General features: G+C 41.3%; 1 protein-coding gene across 13 annotated transcripts in view; it reads left to right on the forward strand.

Annotated features, from left to right (window-relative positions):
* The window catches only part of LOC124124053 (peripheral plasma membrane protein CASK-like), a 507,943-nt gene that overhangs the window by 250,347 nt on the left and 237,801 nt on the right, over window positions 1-19,795 (forward strand). For 6 of the 13 annotated variants that reach the window (XM_048384957.1, XM_048384955.1, XM_048384953.1 and 3 more), the window contains 6 exons: window positions 1,732-1,788; window positions 6,219-6,394; window positions 8,125-8,247; window positions 9,752-9,832; window positions 10,561-10,660; window positions 10,948-11,066. In XM_048384957.1, coding sequence (XP_048240914.1) covers window positions 1,732-1,788; window positions 6,219-6,394; window positions 8,125-8,247; window positions 9,752-9,832; window positions 10,561-10,660; window positions 10,948-11,066 — 656 coding nt within the window. The remainder of the gene's footprint in view (window positions 1-1,731; window positions 1,789-6,218; window positions 6,395-8,124; window positions 8,248-9,751; window positions 9,833-10,560; window positions 10,661-10,947; window positions 11,067-19,795) is intronic. The other 7 variants (XM_048384960.1, XM_048384959.1, XM_048384958.1 and 4 more) reach the window with 2 other exon arrangements.

Consider the following 19,795-nt stretch of genomic DNA (forward strand, 5'->3'; position numbering starts at 1 on the left):
TAATTTTATAAGATGCTGAATTCGGAGGGGTCAGTAGTAATGCTAGCAGTGAAAAAAGAAATATGTTTTAGGTTTCACGATGTTCGGTAAGATTTGATTTGCGGCATACTCGCAGTGTACTATTTGTCATTGTCTGTTTGGGTTTCGTTATGTCCACCATCAAACACATCTAGTTTCTTTCTCTGTGGACTTTTTTGTAAAGCAAAACTCACTATAGTAATAATTACGTGAGAGAGAAAAGACCAGTATGATGAAGGAGAGTGTCTTAGTTTGAGAAAATGAACAGAAGACATATCGCTGATTTGTCATGCTGCATGCAACATTTTTTTAAGGTCTGATATTTAAACAAAATCCATTACGTAATATCTTGATTATTATAGCCTGCCACTGTTATAATTCTGCATGTGATGTGATTTTGTGGAGGATGATGTCTCGTAGAAACATTCCAGCTCACGCAGGAAAAATGGAGGAAGTGTATAGATCTTCATTGTGTTTTTGGACAACTAGTTTGTACCATTTTCAAATCATTCTAACACCAACTTTCAACACTGTTACAATTCTTCTAGAAAATAATATACAGTTATTATCCACTAGGTGGAGGAAAAATGAACAGTGTTTGTCCGTCTGCTTCTAAATTGGGACTAACTTGTGAAACGAAATTATACTGGTCATGATCGGTTCGAAAATTGGTGCCGTCAGTTATTATTTTTTACAGAGTTATGGCCCTTGCTTGGTGGTTTTTAACTTAGTGCATACTGGGTGTAATGGGGCAAGTGTTCTCAGAAACTAATAAAGTTACGTGAATGAAAGTTTGCATGCTTATTTAGGAGATACTTGTCAAGACTGAGTTTGAAATTTGTTACCATAACTTACTTTTTTACTGGGTTAAGGCCCTTGCTACATGTTTTTAGATTTTGTGCCGACACAGTTATTATTGTTTAAAAAAACCCAGTTATTAGTGAACAATGGGTAACACTTTTTATACTTTTATTAAATTGAAGTGTGAACATTCTTATAAGTGGTGCTGTGGTAGTATGGACTAATTAAGCACAAAAATTAGGCAATAATCTGTCAACTTTTATAGCACAACAATTTGGCAATGTTGTGTTGACTATTACTAGCACAACAATTTGGCAATGTTGTGTTGACTATTGATAGCAAAACAATTTGGCAATGTTGTGTTGACTATTGATAGCACAACAATGTGGCAATGTTGTGTTGACTATTACTAGCACAACAATGTGGCAATGCTGTGTTGACAATTACTAGCACAACAATTTGGCAATGCTGTGTTGACAATTAATAGCACAACGATTTGGCAATGTTGTGTTGACTATTGATAGCACAACAATTTGGCAATGCTGTGTTGACAATTAATAGCACAACAATTTGGCAATGTTGTGTTGACTATTAATAGCACAACAATTTGGCAATGTTGTGTTGACTATTAATAGCACAACAATTTGGCAATGCTGTGTTGACAATTAATAGCACAACAATGTGGCAATGATGTATTGACTATTACTGCATTGTGTTGTAATATTGATTATTATTATTGAATAGCACTGTTGTATCGATTGTTATTGCATAGCACTATTGTACTGATTATTACTGCATAGCACTGTTGTACTGATTATTACTGCATAGCAATGTTGTTGTATTGAATATTATAGCACAACAGTGTAGGAATGTTGCATGTGCATGTGTTGATCCTGATGTTGGTGGTTGCAGACTCCCTATTAAGGCTTGAAGTTGAACCCCTGTTAGACTTACGGGATGATGTAGTGGGTAAGAGGGCTTCCTTTGCCTCTAGACTACTAGAGTAACCTCCCTTTCTTCTCACATTACTAACACAGACGTAGTGTTCAGGTTTGGTCTGAGGCAGCACAAGTGGCAGTGGGATTTATGGCACTCCAAGTTTCTGTGCAGAGTTGCTTCCCTTAGCCATGCCAGGAACTGCTGGCCCAGATTATGATCTCAATCTGTTCTTGTTGTAGTTGGCTTTCCTCCTGAAATGCTGACCTGTGAAGGGGTAGAATAGGTCTTCAGCAACACATGCTTGCCATAAAAGGCGACTATGCTTGTCGTAAGAGGTGACAGACTCACTGACTCGGTTTATGATGCATGTCATTGTATCCCAATTGCGTGGATCGATGCTCATGATGTCTGTCGGTTGATTGTCTGGTCCAGACTCGATTATTTACAGACCGCCGTCATATAGCTGGAATATTGCTGAGTGTGGTGTAAAACAACAAGGAAACAAACAAAAACCTGTCATTCAACAACACATACTAACTTGTCCAGGATCCTGGTGATTGTAATTCACTTCAAGTAGCATGTCATTCAACAACACATACTAACTTGTCCAGGATCCTGGTGATTGTAATTCACTTCAAGTAGCATGTCATTCAACAAAACATACTAACAAGTCCAGGATCCTGGTGATTGTAATTCACTTCAAGTAGCATGTCATTCAACAACACATACTAACTTGTCCAGGATCCTGGTGATTGTAATTCACTTCAAGTAGCATGTCATTCAACAACACATACTAACTTGTCCAGGATCCTGGTGATTGTAATTCACTTCAAGTAGCATGTCATTCAACAACACATACTAACTTGTCCAGGATCCTGGTGACTGTAATTCACTTCAAGAAGCATGTCATTCAACAACACGTACTAACTTGTCCAGGATCCTGATGATTGTAATTCACTTCAAGTAGCATGTCATTCAACAACACATACTAACTTGTCCAGGATCCTGGTGATTGTAATTCACTTCAAGTAGCATGTCATTCAACAACACATACTAACTTGTCCAGGATCCTGGTGACTGTAATTCACTTCAAGTAGCATGTCATTCAACAACACATACTAACTTGTCCAGGATCCTGGTGATTGTAATTCACTTCAAGTAGCATGTCATTCAACAACACATACTAACTTGTCCAGGATCCTGGTGATTGTAATTCACTTCAAGTAGCATGTCATTCAACAACACATACTAACTTGTCCAGGATACTGGTGATTGTAATTCACTTCAAGTAGCATGTCATTCAACAACACATACCTACAAGTCCAGGATACTGGTGATTGTAATTCACTTCAAGTAGCATGTCATTCAACAACACATACTAACTTGTCCAGGATCCTGTACTAACAAGTCCAGGATCCTGGTGATTGTAATTCACTTCAAGTAGCATGTCATTCACAACACATACTAACAAGACCAGGATCCTGGTGATTGTAATTCACTTCTACCAGAGTGAGTTAGTGAGTATGGTTTTCGCCGCTTTAAGCAATATTCCAGCAATATCACGGCGGGTGACACCGGAAATGGGCTTCACACATATTGTTACCCATGTCAGGAATCGAACCCCGGTCTTCGGCATAACGAGCGAACGCTTTAACCACTAGGCTCCCCGACTGCCCCACTTCCACCAGAGACCATACACAGACCTGCCCGGACTGACGCTTCTATTACTTTGCTGGTGCTCTTCCTTTTGTTTTTATTCAATAATGATTGTAAATATAAGTTGTCATGGAAACATAAATATATGCCTCTTTCAGGATGATTATTGAATTTTATTAAGGTTTATTAACAGTTTCCTGTAACATTCTTGGCCAACCTTGTATGGTCATCTAGCTGTTTCCATCACTAACAGGGGCGGTCGGGTAGCCTTGTGGTTAAAGCGTTCGCTTGTCATGCTGAAGACCCGGGTTCGATTCCCGACATGGGTATAATGTGTGAAGCCGATTTCTGGTGACCCCTGCTGTGGTATTGCTGGAATATTGCTTAAAGCGGTGTAAAACCATACTCAATAACTCACTCACTCCATCACTAACATTCCACTGCATGCCCCTGTATACTTCCCCACATCTGTCACAATGACTGACACACATATGAAGCAAGGATACAATAACTAGATAAAGCTGTAAGGAAGAGAACTTTATGGATGTCAACTTCTTTATCATGAGGAACACAACGTTTCAGTGTATATGCTTACTTCTTCATCAGGTGAATGATACAATTCCATAAAATTCTCTTCCATATGTGTATCACTTCTAAATGCCTTTCAAAGACCAGATAGAGCTGATTCCCAGACAGTGGCTCAGGACCTGTGTGTCTCCATGGTGATTCCAGGGTAGAATAGTGACTCAGGACCTGTGTGTCTCCATGGTGATTCCAGGGTAGAATAGTGACTCAGGACCTGTGTGTCTCCATGGTGATTCCAGGGTAGAATAGTGACTCAGGACCTGTGTGTCTCCATGGTGTTTCCAGCGTAGAATAGTGACTCAGGACCTGTGTGTCTCCATGGTGATTCCAGGGCAGAATAGTGACTCAGGACCTTTGTCTCCATGGTGATTCCAGCGTAGAATAGTGACTCAGGACCTGTGTGTCTCCATGGTGATTCCAGCGTAGAATAGTGACTCAGGACCTGTGTGTCTCCCATGGTGATTCCAGGGTAGAATAGTGACTCAGGACCTGTGTGTCTCCATGGTGATTCCAGGGTAGAATGGTGACTCAGGACCTGTGTGTCTCCATGGTGATTCCAGCGTAGAATAGTGACTCAGGACCTGTGTGTCTCCATGGTGATTCCAGGGTAGAATAGTGACTCAGGACCTGTGTGTCTCCATGGTGATTCCAGGGTAGAATAGTGACTCAGGACCTGTGTGTCTCCATGGTGATTCCAGCGTAGAATAGGGACTCAGGACCTGTGTGTCTCCATGGTGATTCCAGGGTAGAATAGTGACTCAGGACCTGTGTGTCTCCATGGTGATTCCAGGGTAGAATGGTGACTCAGGACCTGTGTGTCTCCATGGTGATTCCAGCAGAGAATAGTGACTCAGGACCTGTGTGTCTCCATGGTGATTCCAGGGTAGAATGGTGACTCAGGACCTGTGTGTCTCCATGGTGATTCCAGGGTAGAATAGTGACTCAGGACCTGTGTGTCTCCATGGTGATTCCAGGGTAGAATAGTGACTCAGGACCTGTGTGTCTCCATGGTGATTCCAGGGTAGAATAGTGACTCAGGACCTGTGTGTCTCCATGGTGATTCCAGGGTAGAATAGGGACTCAGGACCTGTGTGTCTCCATGGTGATTCCAGGGTAGAATAGTGACTCAGGACCTGTGTGTCTCCATGGTGATTCCAGCGTAGAATAGTGACTCAGGACCTGTGTGTCTCCATGGTGATTCCAGGGTAGAATAGTGACTCAGGACCTGTGTGTCTCCCATGGTGATTCCAGGGTAGAATAGTGACTCAGGACCTGTGTGTCTCCATGGTGATTCCAGCAGAGAATAGTGACTCAGGACCTGTGTGTCTCCATGGTGATTCCAGGGTAGAATAGTGACTCAGGACCTGTGTGTCTCCATGGTGATTCCAGGGTAGAATAGTGACTCAGGACCTGTGTGTCTCCATGGTGATTCCAGGGTAGAATAGTGACTCAGGACCTGTGTGTCTCCCATGGTGATTCCAGCGTAGAATGGTGACCCAGGACCTGTGTGTCTCCATGGTGATTCCAGGGTAGAATAGGGACCCAGGACCTGTGTGTCTCCATGGTGATTCCAGGGTAGAATAGTGACTCAGGACCTGTGTGTCTCCATGGTGATTCCAGCAGAGAATAGTGACTCAGGACCTGTGTGTCTCCATGGTGATTCCAGGGCAGAATAGGGACTCAGGACCTGTGTGTCTCCATGGTGAGTTCAGGGCAGAATAGGGACTCAACAGGGATTCCAAGTCACAACAAGTCTCAAAACCTGGTTTAATCTGCACTAGAATGACCTGCACCAGCAGTCTGTTCACTCACTCACTCACTCACTCACTGACAGGCTGCAGGAGAACTTTGCCTCCCCAGTGTGAGGTGTCGTTGTTCTGAAATCATATTCAACACTGTTGTCAGAACCGAGCCTTGAGACTGTCTTTTTACGTTTTTTTGCTTCTTCTATTAATAGATTAGTGAAATATTAACATTTCGGTTTATTTCAAATGTTTGTAAAAAACTTACAGCCTGAGATTTTGTTTCATATATCTCCCAATTGTGAAGTAATATCATTTGTTTGACAACTTAGTGTTTGGACCACAGTTGATCTAATATAAATAACTTATCAGTCTTTCTGTGTACATACTTCAATTTGCTTCATATTATTGAAATGCAGGTAAAAATAATTGTCTTTTTTTAAAATAACAGCATGTTGAATTTTTTTCTTTCTGTAGGCCGAGTGGGTACCCCCCAGTATATGGCCCCGGAGGTGATCAAGCGCGAGCTCTACGGGAAGCCCGTGGATATGTGGGGGGCTGGCGTCATGCTATTCATCCTTCTCAGTGGTTATCCCCCTTTCTGTGGAACCAAAGAGAGGCTCTTTCATCTCATACTCAAAGGCAGCTATCACGTAAGTAAAGCGCATTGGAAGTTTGGCGTTTACTCTTTTTTTTTATCAAAGTTCATCTGGTTGATGTCTTCCTGAGCAATTCTTGACAATATGTAAAGCTCCGTCATACATTCCTGCTTCAACGCCATTCCCAAATTGTCTGACTAATAATTTGAAAAGACACCAGTGATGCAATCATGTCAAATATATCTGGTTCGGGAGCTCAAAGGCCGCCTCCGTGGTCTTGTGGATAGCGTATGCCCAGAGAGAGGAAGGTCAGGGGTTCGATCCCTGTCCGCGTCATACCAAAAGACGTCAAAAGATTGTGCTTGTTCTTTCACTGCCTGGTGCTCGGCTAAGGGGATAAAACAAGTTGGCTCAGAGTCAGTATAGTGTGTCTGACTGGGGTGACTACGACAATATTAAGCTGGCATTAATCCGAACTAGTACAAAGAGCCACATGCACACACATGCACACACATGCACACACACATGCACACACACACACATGCACACACACACATGCACACACACATGCACACACATGCACACACATACACACACATGCACACACATGCACAAGGGGGCACGGGTGGCCCAGTCGTCTAAGGCGCCGCAATTCGCTGTCCAGAGTTGCGTCCCTTTGGCACTCCAGAAACCTATGATTGTGGGTTCGAATCCCGGTTCGCCCCGATTATGTTTCTAGGTTTGTCAGCACCATACCCGTGGTAGTGGGTTTCACCGAAGTGGTAAACATCTGAGACCTGCATCACATGGGGCTTTCCTCCCACACTAAGCTGACACGTCTTGATATAACTCGAATACTGTTAAAAGTGGTGATAAACACAACTCACTCACTCACACAAACACTTATGCGCACACACACATGCATGAATGTCCCTATATTAGTGCAATAACCTTGAACACAATGTTAAGTCCAATTTCATCTAAACCTCAGGCAGCTGAAGAGTATTATGAACACACTCCTTCATAGGGATCGCCGCCAGTACCTCGTGCTGGCCAATAGGTGATCATATCATGGTTCATTGCTCGATCAGCCACTGGTATATTGGCCCTGTCTTTATGTTTACAGACCACTTTGGATAGAGCGAGAATATTGCTGTTACTTAATTGAGCAGTGCTAAACTCAGCGATCAGACAATGCCATTAACTTGAGGACAGTAGGGTAGTCAAGTGGTTAAAGTGTTTGCGTGTCAGTGCAACCTCACTCTGCGTCCACCCTGTGGGGATTCTGGGTTTGAATAAGTCCCCAATAACCAAATGATTCAGGTGGTCATGCTCGGTAACTTTGTAGATTGCGTGTCTCCGTCCCTGATGGTGTGAATCGTTGTTCACAATATCAGTCACTGGATTGTCTGGTCCGGTCACCAACATATTTGCTGGCTGCTGTGATATAGCTGAAATTTTTGAGTGTGGTGTTTACCAGCAAACAAACAAACAAACAAACTCTCCTCAGACTAGCTAGGGGCAGTGGGGTAGCCTAGTGGTTAAAACGTTTGCTTGTCAAGCCAAAGACCTGTGTTCGATTCCCCGCATGGGTACAATGTGTGAAGCTCATTTCTGGTGTCCCCCTGCTGTGATATTGCTGGAATATTGCTAAAAGCAGCATAAAACCATACTCTCTTCTTAGATCAACAGAATTGTCAATGCAGACAGTTTACCTTCAAGTGGGACTTCTATGGTGATTTTTTAGTTCTATGTTGAATTTTTTGTTCTATGCTTCAATACAGATGAGACCCAAACAGTGGAGTGGCATATCGGAAGGAGGCAAGGATTTAGTACAACAGTTGTTAGAGCTCGACCCCGAGAAGAGAATAACCATTGACGATGCCTTGGAACATCCGTGGATAAAGGTAAGAGTTCTCTCCCTTATACCAGTCAACCTGGCATATCAAAGTCTAAAACGTTATGGGATTTATTCCCTATGTTATTGTTGGAACAAAAGCCGATTCCAATTCCCCTCACGTCACGTGACTTCCTGGGTCTAAATAAATATTTTTTTAATACTTTGTTTCATAATGTATCTTCAGCAAATATCTTACAATTTCAATCTTTTCTTAATTTTAATGAATAAAATTTGTTTGGTGATTTGTTTTTAAGTATTTTTACTCAATTCTTTAACATGAGGTTGTCAATACCCTGAGCACCTGTCAGAACAATTTCACATATTTGCTTCAATACAATTGACTAAATATTGATTTTCGTGCTTTACGATTCTAAAGAAGATCGAGATGGGATGTACATAAGAGAGGCAAATAAAGTTTTTTATATATTCTTGGAAAAGAGAAATGTTTCGTGAATGGATCAAGAATACCGAAGTGTTTTGTAAATATGGTTGATCAACGAGTCAGAAACAGGCCCTGAATCAGTGGTGAGGGATTGTTTGGTCATGTCTGTAGAAATATATTACAAGTGATTACATGGCTTTTGATTGGCTTACCAAGTATTTACTTTTGCCTTTCGGTTTCCATAAAGAAACAAAAATGATGTGCCTCACCCACAGAGGACTACTGTTTCCTGATTGGCTGGTAAAAGATAGGGGCGGGGTTTTTGTTGCATTATGAATGATGTCACTGATTTCAGATTGTTTGTGTTAATGATTAAATAAGCAGTCTGTGAAGTTATCGTTGTGACATATTTATTCAAAAGACTTGACTTCAATATGATTTTGCATTTATTGAGTTATAAATGTTAAAAACAGCATGCACATCAGTTTTATGTTTATACATTACTTTAAAACACTAAATATATTGAAGTCAGTTCTTAATAAAGGCAATACTCACCCATAATTTATAATTATACTCCTTAAGGTGAATGAGTGAGTGAGCGGGTGAGTGAGTGAGTGAGTGAGCGAGTGAGTGAGTGAGTGAGTGAGTGAGTGAGTGTACAGCCATGTAAAAGCAACATTGCCATGTTTATCAGGCTTGTTCTCAGTAGATATTCCTTGTTTTGTGATGAAATGACTTGATGCCGAATATCTACCTGTAAGTAGGCCCAGATAAATCCCTGTACATCTGCAAATGTGTACCTCGTGTGAACCTCGAATGTGCCTCGTGCGTACCTCCTGTGTATCTCCTGTGTACCTCGTGCGCATGTGGTGTGTACCTCGTGTGTACCTCGTGTGTACCTGGTGTGTACCTCATGTGTACCTCCTGTGTATCTCCTGTGTACCTCATGCGTACCTGGTGCGTACCTCATGTGTACCTCCTGTGTACCTCATGCATACCTCGTGCATACCTCGTGCGTACCTGGTGTGTACCTCGTGTGTACCTCGTGTGTACCTCATGTGTACCTCATGTGTACCTCGTGCATAGCTCGTGCGTACCTCCTCCTATTTTCCCTGTATCTTTGTTTCAGGATAAGAAGACAACTCCAAAAGTTCACCTCCATGAAACAGTGGAAGCACTGAAAAAGTTCAATGCAAGGAGAAAATTAAAGGTGACAGTAACTCACTTGAGACTTTTCTGAATCAAAGTCCATGTCCTGATCTCACAAAGGATATCAGATGTAACTGGATGATTAAAAATAACGTGTATATTCCTGAGGATGACTTTATGGGATTTTATGAATGCTTCCAGCTAATTCTTATTTTGTGAAATGATTGTGTTGTTCCTGACTAGATTACTGATACATTATGATGATGGTCATGAGACTGAGAGTGTGACTGCATGCAATGGAACTGGTTCATAATGATACTGGGCCTACCCAGTACATCGATGCATGATTTGTGTGTTTGATTGTTTGTTTGTTTGTTTGTTTGTTTAACGCTGCACCCAGCAATATTCCAGCTATATGACAGCGGTCTGTAAATAATAGAGTCTGGACCAGACAAACCAGTGATTGACATCATGAGCATCGATCATCGCAATTGGGATACGATGACATGCGTCAACCAAGTCAGTGAGCCTGACCACCCGATCCCGTTAGTCACCTCCTACGACAAGCATAGTCGCCTTTTACAGCAAGAATGGGTTGCTTAAGACCTATTCTACCCCAGGTCTTCTCGGCTGGAATATTGCTGAGTTCGGCATTAAACAAATTGATGCATGATATATTTATGGATATGTTATACAATGTTTTTGTGGACTGACAAGAGTTGTATACAGTGTTTGTCACATTAATCTCTTCAAGTGGAACAGTGTTTTGATATTCTGGTTTCTTGGCAGGGTGCCATCATGGCAGCAGTGTCAAGTTCAAAGTGGACCAACTTTTACAATGATCCAACTCCGGCAGAAGAAAACAGCGAAGAGGAAGTCACATCTGCAGGTGAGAACATCAAGCTGACTGAATAAAGCTGGGATGACTTAGGGTACCCGCGCTTGTAATACGGTGGTTGTCCAAGGCGCTGTAATTCATGACTTCACACTCTGTTGAGAAGCTGTCGGGTAGCCTAGTGGTTAAAGTGTTCGCTCTTCACGCTGAAGACCTGGGTTCGGTTCCCAACATGGGTACAATGTGTGAAGCCCATTTCTAGTGTCCCCCGCTGTGATATTACTAGAACATTGCTAAAAGCGGCATAAAACCTCACTCACTCACTCACACTCTGTTGGCAGCAGTGTCCCAGGTCCTAGACTCGCTGGAGGAAATCGAGTGTCTGGCTGACTGTACAGAGCAGGAGAAGGACTTCTTCGAGAGCGTCTTCCAAGATACTAAACTACATTCTCTTCTTGAGGTAAGGCACCTTTAATCTATCCCTTCAGAAAGATGGTTGTACAATTTATTGGCGATTTTCGAAGCCTGATATTTCTAGACGTGGGCGTATTCTCTGCTGTTTCGATATAAAGTACAGATCACATTTGAAATTAGTGAAGTGGTCATCCATTCACTCATGATTTTCTGGATTTGATCCTCCCGAAAAGAGTTATTCAAAGAGTTCGCCTCTCACTGATGTATTCATTAGTTGCAGTGGCTGTTATTTTTGCCAACCGATGCCTATGCACCACTTCTATTTCCCTCTATATTTATTGCAAAATATGGCCATTGTGAATCAAGGGAGATAATCCCCACATACACAGCATTCCTGTTTACCGATAATTACCGTTTTTTTACGGTATGGTATGGTATGGTCGAATACGGTATGTCTAGTCACACAGTGAACAAATGCTACAGGGTTGAGGTCTCAATTGCTATACCTTGTATTAGGGAGTGAGTGAGTGAGTATGGTTTTACGCCGCTTTTAGCCGGAATATTGCTAAAAGAGGTGTAAAACCATACTCGCTCATTAACTATTGTTCATATTACACATCTGTGAATTGACACATATGTCAATAAAAAAAAGACGACTTATGTACGGTAATAGTATCGTCTAATACAGTTCAAAAATGTTTTGATTTCCAATAACTATTGAATTATTTAAATTTTATGTAAATATTTAGATTTCTTTTCAGCTTCAGCAAATTGATGTTTTATGAATGTGTGTTTTTGTCTGCCAGGTTTGATATTAATATGCGTACGTACCTTATAATCAACAAAATTTCAGATTGTGTGACTGTTTTCAGCATTTTATTACAGAATTTGAATACACAGCGAAATTATAGCCAGCATGACACATTGAACATAATTTTTCCATTATTCATAGCAGGAAAAAGAATTTTTGGAAAGAGTTCTGGAAGATACAAAACTACACGCTCTTTTGTCTGTGAGTACAGGTGCATCATGGGAGTTAACGTTTGTTAGCGTTAGTTTTGTATTTTCGATAACATGTTACTCTCTTTGACCCTGTGTGGAGAATTTTTTCAATCTGTATTTCGAGTTTTAGATGACCCATATTTTGTTGCTAATATGACCTAGTTGTCTGAGTTACTTTGGGACTTCAGCCGCTCTAATATATCGCGGTCTGTAATAGGATGTCAGCCGCCCTAATATATCGCGGTCTGTAATAGGATGTCAGCCGCCCTAATATATCGCGGTCTGTAATAGGATGTCAGCCGCCCTAATATATCGCGGTCTGTAATAGGATGTCAGCCGCCCTAGTATATCGCGGACTGTAATAGGATGTCAGTCGCCCTAATATATCGCGGTCTGTAATAGGATGTCAGCCGCTCTAATATATCGCGGTCTGTAATAGGATGTCAGCCGCCCTAATATATCGCGGTCTGTAATAGGATGTCAGCCGCCCTAATATATCGCGGTCTGTAATAGGATGTCAGCCGCCCTAATATATCGCGGTCTGTAATAGGATGTCAGCCGCCCTAGTATATCGCGGACTGTAATAGGATGTCAGCCGCCCTAATATATCGCGGTCTGTAATAGGATGTCAGCCGCCCTAGTATATCGCGGACTGTAATAGGATGTCAGCCGCTCTAATATATCGCGGTCTGTAATAGGATGTCTGCAGCAAGATCGTCAACATTAGGACTTCACTTCTTTCATTCACTCACTCATGTACTTATTATTTCCAGTGTTCAAACATCTTCCTGAGGCAAGGGAGTTAACTGACTATAAAAGTCCTGCTTCCACCCTTGCTGAACTAGGCTGGAATATTGGGTTATATTTTGGCTGGACTAACGAGTCTATTGATAGTCAATTCAAAATCATGTCATGAAATCGACATCCGAGTTGTAAACTGCCATGCAGATTTCTGGCAATTGCAGGATTTGCAAAGAATGTATTCTGTCCATTTACCGTCAGCATATAGATTCCAAATCTGTTCATGTTTTTAATCAAGGTGCTCACGTGATTTGATGCATTTCGCAAAGTAAGACCCGTGTTTTTAAATTTATGATCTTGATTATCAATCAGATCGTCTTGGCTGGGCGCCACCCAATTGTTTGAAGCAAATGCAAGTGATATGAGAGGTGGAATCTCATTGGTCAGCAGGAGGGACATAGAAGGGACATAACTCTTAATAGCCACTGGTGACGCAATGACCGACATTCCAGTCTAGTTCGGCAAGGGTCGAAACTAGACTTTTACAGTCAGTTGACAACCTTACCTCCGTAAGGTGGTATTGAGACGGTATATTTGAGCAGGCCTTGATAAATCACTGAAATTATTTAATAATAAATAAGATCCAAACCTATCCCCACTCCTAGGAAATGAAATGGTCGAGCCCCAAAAGCTCACTCCAGCCAAGCAAAAACACTCCCACTCCCAAGCGCAGGATGCCATGAAAGCAATAACTTTAATAACACAATAGCTGTGTCATGCACTCGAGTGTCCATTAGGAGATTGAGAAGCAAGATGTGCACCATCGTGAGATAAACCGTCACACTCGTTCAGTCGTTTCCGTGATCGACAAGAAACCTGGACAGTCGACCACTAAGTGTCCCCTCAGGCAAATAACACAACAAGCATTTGCACAATCTCATTAATATCAGATCTTAGTTCTTGCATCCACTAAACAAAAATTTGGTAACATCCAATTATGGGTCACATCATGACCTTTCAGCCGACCAATCAGAGCGCCTTTCCAGATCGTGCAAGGAACAAGCTGAATGTGATTTCCCATAGTACAACCTTGAAAAGATTAGCACGACAGTTACCGGGCAGCTATAGGTTGTACAACTGATCATTGTTAAACTCGTCTTTTCCTTTAATGGGATAAACATATTTTGAAAGGAAGAGACAATCTCGGCCATCTGTTTGACATTCCAGAATTCGCTTTCAGTTTTAAAATTTTGAACAGAGAACTTTGTCAAAATATGTTTAAAGGTGTGGTCTGGAATTGAAATCTCCAATTTGAAATTTGTGCCATAAAGCTCAAGAAAGCTGCATTCTGATTGGTTAATGTCAACTTCTTGTTAGTCATTTCATTGGTCGGTGAAAGTTAGTGAAAGGTCGTCCTGACGTGACTTGTAATGGGATGTCCTCAGATCTTTGTGCAGCGGTGGCAAGCACGATGATCTGATTTGAATGAGATTGGCATTAGCACAAACGTATTATAGTGATTTTGTCCCAAAGTAATTTTCTTTCAAATTGTTTGATTTAAATTGGATGTGATCTTGAGTGTCATTTAGGAGTTTGATATGTAAATACTGACAAAATAGTATTGATAATCGTCTTCTTTAAAAAAATAGCGGGGCAGCAGGGTAACCTATTGGTTAAAGCGTTCGCTCGTCTTGCCAAAAACCTGGTTTCGATTCCCCAGATGGATAAAGGTGGCGTAAAACCAAACTCACTCACATAATTGTAGCAACGTTTCAGTGTGTATTCTAAAACCATTGTATTGTGGGTTTGAATCCCGGTTCGCCCCGATTATGTTTCTAGGTTTGTCAGCACCATACCCGTGCTCGTGGGTTTCACCGAAGTGGTAAACGTCTGAGACCTGCATCACTTCGGGCTTTCTTCCCACATTCAGCTGACACGCCGTGATATAACTGGAATACTGTTAAAAGCGGCGTTAAACCCAACTCACTCACTCACTCTAAAACCATTGTGAACATCACTGAAACCTTGCTACAATCATGCAAGAAGGTGATCATCGGTACTATTTTGTCATTGATAACTTAGATAGTCTTAGACAGGAGCTCCCCTAGACAAGCATCTTGAGATGTAGCCTTGTATTCATGAACAGACAACCTCAGCCAGTCCTGGCCTAATCGCATCTAGTGTATAGCTATGTGTGGAGCATGTTTTGTGTCGGAAATTACCGTACACCCATTTGTCATAATACCATATGTTGTCCTATGCTCAATCGGAGTAGCCTGTGTATGCTCAATATGAATAGCATTGTATATGTGATATGAATAGCAATGTGAAAAGGGGTCGGTGGGTGGACATGTGTTGAAAGCATTTGCTGGTGCGAACAAAGGTCTGGGTTCGATTCTACACATGTTAGCAATGAGTGTTCCCGCCATGATATTGCTTTAAGTGGCTGAAGACAGTACTGGCACACTTTATAAGTATAGCACTGTGTATACTCAGCATTAAATATGCAACTGGATACATACGAGTGTGTTTCCTCCGTGTACCCAAAACTGGTGGATGCTCGTGACCGGAAACCATCTCTAGTTTTTTGTGTTGATACTTTGTGGTGCGTTTTCCAGACGTACATAAAATGTTGTTTTTGGTCGACCTACATGTGCCAACTTGCATAACCTTTTGGGTAATTTCAGACTAGTTATTTTTTTGGGATGACTCGACCTCCGTGGTCTAGTTGAAGCGTGTCTGGTTGGAGAGCGGCAGGTCGGGGTTCAATCTCCAGCCGCGTCATGTCGATATATTAAATGAATTTTACCCCATCACCTTTTTTGAAATTCATTGTTTCATTCCTAGTGAATTATGCCCCATGAATTATTAATTTTACAGCTCTTTGTGAAATATGGCCATATTGTTTGTAGAGGAATTGTGGCCCCATTTTACCTTTTGCCTCTAATAGAACAACTGCTTCAAGATCATCTATGGCCTGGCTTGCCATATGATTTAGGAAACATTGGTGTCGTAAATTCCTTTTTACAGAGTTACGGCCCTTGCTCCGTGTTTTTCAACTGAGTGCATACTGCGTGAATTGGGGACAAGTTTTCACAGAAACTTCTGAAGTCACTCGAATGAAAGCTTGCATCTGATCTAAAGGATACTTGTAAAGACAGAGTTTGAAAAATGGCCCCATAAATTATTTGTTTACAGAGTTATGGCCGTTGATCAAGGTTTTTTTACTTAGTGCATAGTGTGAACAATGGGGACAAGTTTTCTCAGGAACTACTGAAGTTAGCCTATCTTAGGGATACTTATAAAGACCGAGTTATTTTTCCTAGACAAGGGGCCTTTTGTTTGTATTAATTTCACATTATATCATTTTTTCTGATAACATAAAGAGGCCTTAGTGGCTATCTCTTTTTAAAGCTTTATATGACTTTTTTGTAGTTAATATTCACTACTATATGAACAAACAAAATTCTAATGTGTCCCATGGCAGGGGATAGGGATAACACTGTTTTCTTGTTTCCCATGTCACGTCGTCTGCATAAGTCCTAAGGAACATATATAATGGTATCCTCTTCAGCTGAAGGGGCGGTCAGGTAGCGTAGTGGTTAAAGCGTTCACTTGTCACGCCGAAGACCTGGGTTCGATTCCCGACATGGGTACAATGTGTGAAGCCCATTTCTGGTGTCCCCTGCCATGATATTGCTGGAATATTGCTAAAAGCGGCGTAAAACCATACTCACTCACTCTTTTGCTGATGTACCTAATCCCTAATCATAAGAGTTATTGACAAGAGGTATGACCAATGCATAGAAATTTGAGTCAGCTTTATCAATGCATACATGAACTTTATTTGCAATTCTTTGAAGATATCTTCACTGGTGCATGCCATTGCCGTCGTCATACTGGGATTTGTGTTACGATATCGACAAGACGTCCAAGTGATGTAGAGTGTTGTAACCATTAGATGCAGCACAGCGGAGGGACCGCGACCAGATCAATAGGAGTGGTGTCGTTGTCTGGACAGATAGTTGTAGGCAGAACACATTCATGTATACACGACCACATGGTCGTTATGGTGAAGCTATCCACACTCATGTACACACAATCACAAGGCCGTTACAGCAGAGCTAGCTTGGCTGGCCTTGGGTTTGTAAACAGTACACACTCATGTACACACAATCACAAGGCCGTTACTGCAGAGCTAGCTTGGCTGGCCTTGTGTTTGTAAACAGTACACACTCATGTACACACAATCACAAGGCCGTTACAGCAGAGCTAGCTTGGCTGGCCTTGTGTTTGTAAACAGTACACACTCACATACACACAATCACAAGGCCGTTACAGCAGAGCTAGCTTGGCCGGCCTTGTGTTTGTAAACAGTACACACTCATGTACACACAATCACAAGGCCAGTACAGCAGACCTAGCTTGGCTGGCCTTGTGTTTGTAAACAGTACACTGTCATGTACACACAATCACAAGGCCATTACTGCAGAGCTAGCTTGGCTGGCCTTGTGTTTGTAGACAGTACACACTCATGTACACACAATCACAAGGCCAGTACAGCAGACCTAGCTTGGCTGGCCTTGTGTTTGTGTGTACATGACAGTGTACTGTTTACAATCACAAGGCCGTTACAGCCGAGCTAGCTTGGCTGGCCTTGTGTTTGTAGACAGTACACACTCATGTACACACAATCACAAGGCCAGTACAGCAGACCTAGCTTGGCTGGCCTTGTGTTTGTAAACAGTACACACTCATGTACACACAATCACAAGGCCATTACAGCAGAGCTAGCTTGGCTGGCCTTGTGTTTGTAGACAGTACACACTCATGTACACACAATCACAAGGCCGTTACAGCAGAGCTAGCTTGGCTTGCCTTGTAATATAACTTGCGATATAACTGGAATACTGTTAAATTGTGGTGTTAAACTGAACTTTCATGTTTAAAGTCATACATGTACAACTCAAAAAGAATTTAAAGAACACCCAATTTTTTCATATGACTATAGTTAATTTGTCATGGTGTGACTAGTCATTTGAAAAACTTTGGGTTTTTTTAAAACTTTTTGAGCAGTATAAATCAAGATCAGAATATGTGCAGAAGAAACTTTCCAAAAAGTTTTGTCTGAGCTATCAGTACTTAGGCACTCAAGTTTTGTCTGAAAAAAATATATCGTTTGCCACCAAAAGAAGTAAAATGAATCTTCATGCCAAAAAATTTAATAAGACTTCTTTTAGATGTGAATATCCTCATTACTTGAGCTTAGGAAGCTGAAGTCAGCGTCCATGGTGCGGACAACCTCATTGCGGCCAAACCTGACATGCTAGGCCATACTTCCTGTCTTAACATGACTGATGTCTGAATCCACAAATCCCGATATAATTTGATTGACAGTGGGTAAATTGTGCCAATTTAGTCTGAAGATAGAGTGTTCCGTTCCGAAGCAACCATGTCGAGAGACTAATGGACTCAGAGACGATATTCTCAGCGAGATTTACTCCTGCCGGTGTCATATCCCTGTGTAACCTTAAAGATGTCTGTTGGATGTCTGCTATAGCTCTTGGAGGCTTGTTATTATAAAAAGTTCCAGGTTGGGATCGTTTGTTTGTGATTGAAGAAACTGACATGTTTACTTGAGTATTTGAAAACATTCAGTAGTGTTCTGTAGAATTTTGCTGGCATTTTACTCCTTTAGTTGTGTAAAAACATATTCCCTCACTCACTCTGCAGGAATCAAATGATTGGAGCAGGCATCTTGTGAACCAAACCAGCTGTGAATATATATGTTGTGCGATATTTAATTATGAGGGAGGCAACAATGGTTTGATAGGGATGTGACATTGATGTGATATATCAAAGGGAGGTAACAATGATGGGTTATATCAAAGGGAGGTAACAATGATGTGATATATCAGAGGGAGGTTACTATGATATATCAAAGGGAGGTAACAATGATGTATCTAAGGGAGGTAACAATGATGTATTAAAGGGAGGTAACAATGATGGGTTATATCAAAGGGAGGTAACAATGATGTGAAATATCAAAGGGAGGTAACAATGATGTATCAGAGGGAGGTAACAATGATGTGATATATCAAAGGGAGGTAACAATGATGTATCAAAGGGAGGTAACAATGATGGGTTATATCAAAGGGAAGTAACAATGATGGGTTATATCAAAGGGAGGTAACAATGATGTGATATATCAAAGGGAGGTAACAATGATGTATCAAAGGGAGGTAACAACGATGTGATATATCAAAGGGAGGTAACAATGATGTGATATATCAAAGGGAGGTAACAATGATGTATCAGAGGGAGGTAACAATGATGTATCAGAGGGAGGTAACAATGATGTGATATATCAAAGGGAGGTAACAATGATGTATCAGAGGGAGGTAACAATGATGTGATATATCAAAGGGAGGTAACAATGATGTATCAAAGGGAGGTAACAATGATGTGATATATCAAAGGGAGGTAACAATGATGTGATATATCAAAGGGAGGTAACAATGATGTATCAGAGGGAGGTAACAATGATGTATCAGAGGGAGGTAACAATGATATATCAAAGGGAGGTAACAATGATGTATCAGAGGGAGGTAACAATGATGTATCAGAGGGAGGTAACAATGATGTATAAAAGGGAGGTAACATTGATGTGATATATCAAAGGGAGGTAACAATAACAGACTCCCTACATAATCCTCCAGAGAGTAATACCCAATTTTTGAAAATCAAATAAATCTATGAAAAAACTCTGTTTGTGAGGTGATATTTCATTGAGATTATTGAAGAGTCCCCTTTCATTCTGGAGCTGGTAGTATAAGTGTGAAGAGAGGCTTGGTGAGGACAGATAAACACCCTATGGGGAATTGTGGGAAATTGAAAACATGCCAAGGAAATTGGGAATTTTGATGTAAAACTCTTATAACGTTAGCTTGTATTGACCTCAACACTCCATGGACAAGAAGTCATTTAAAATTTACTATTTCTGATTTCTTGTCAATACTTCACAAGAATCAA

This window comes from Haliotis rufescens, unplaced genomic scaffold, assembly GCF_023055435.1.
Source record: "Haliotis rufescens isolate VD_foot unplaced genomic scaffold, xgHalRufe1.0.p SCAF_52, whole genome shotgun sequence".
Taxonomy (NCBI): Eukaryota; Metazoa; Mollusca; class Gastropoda; order Lepetellida; family Haliotidae; genus Haliotis; species Haliotis rufescens.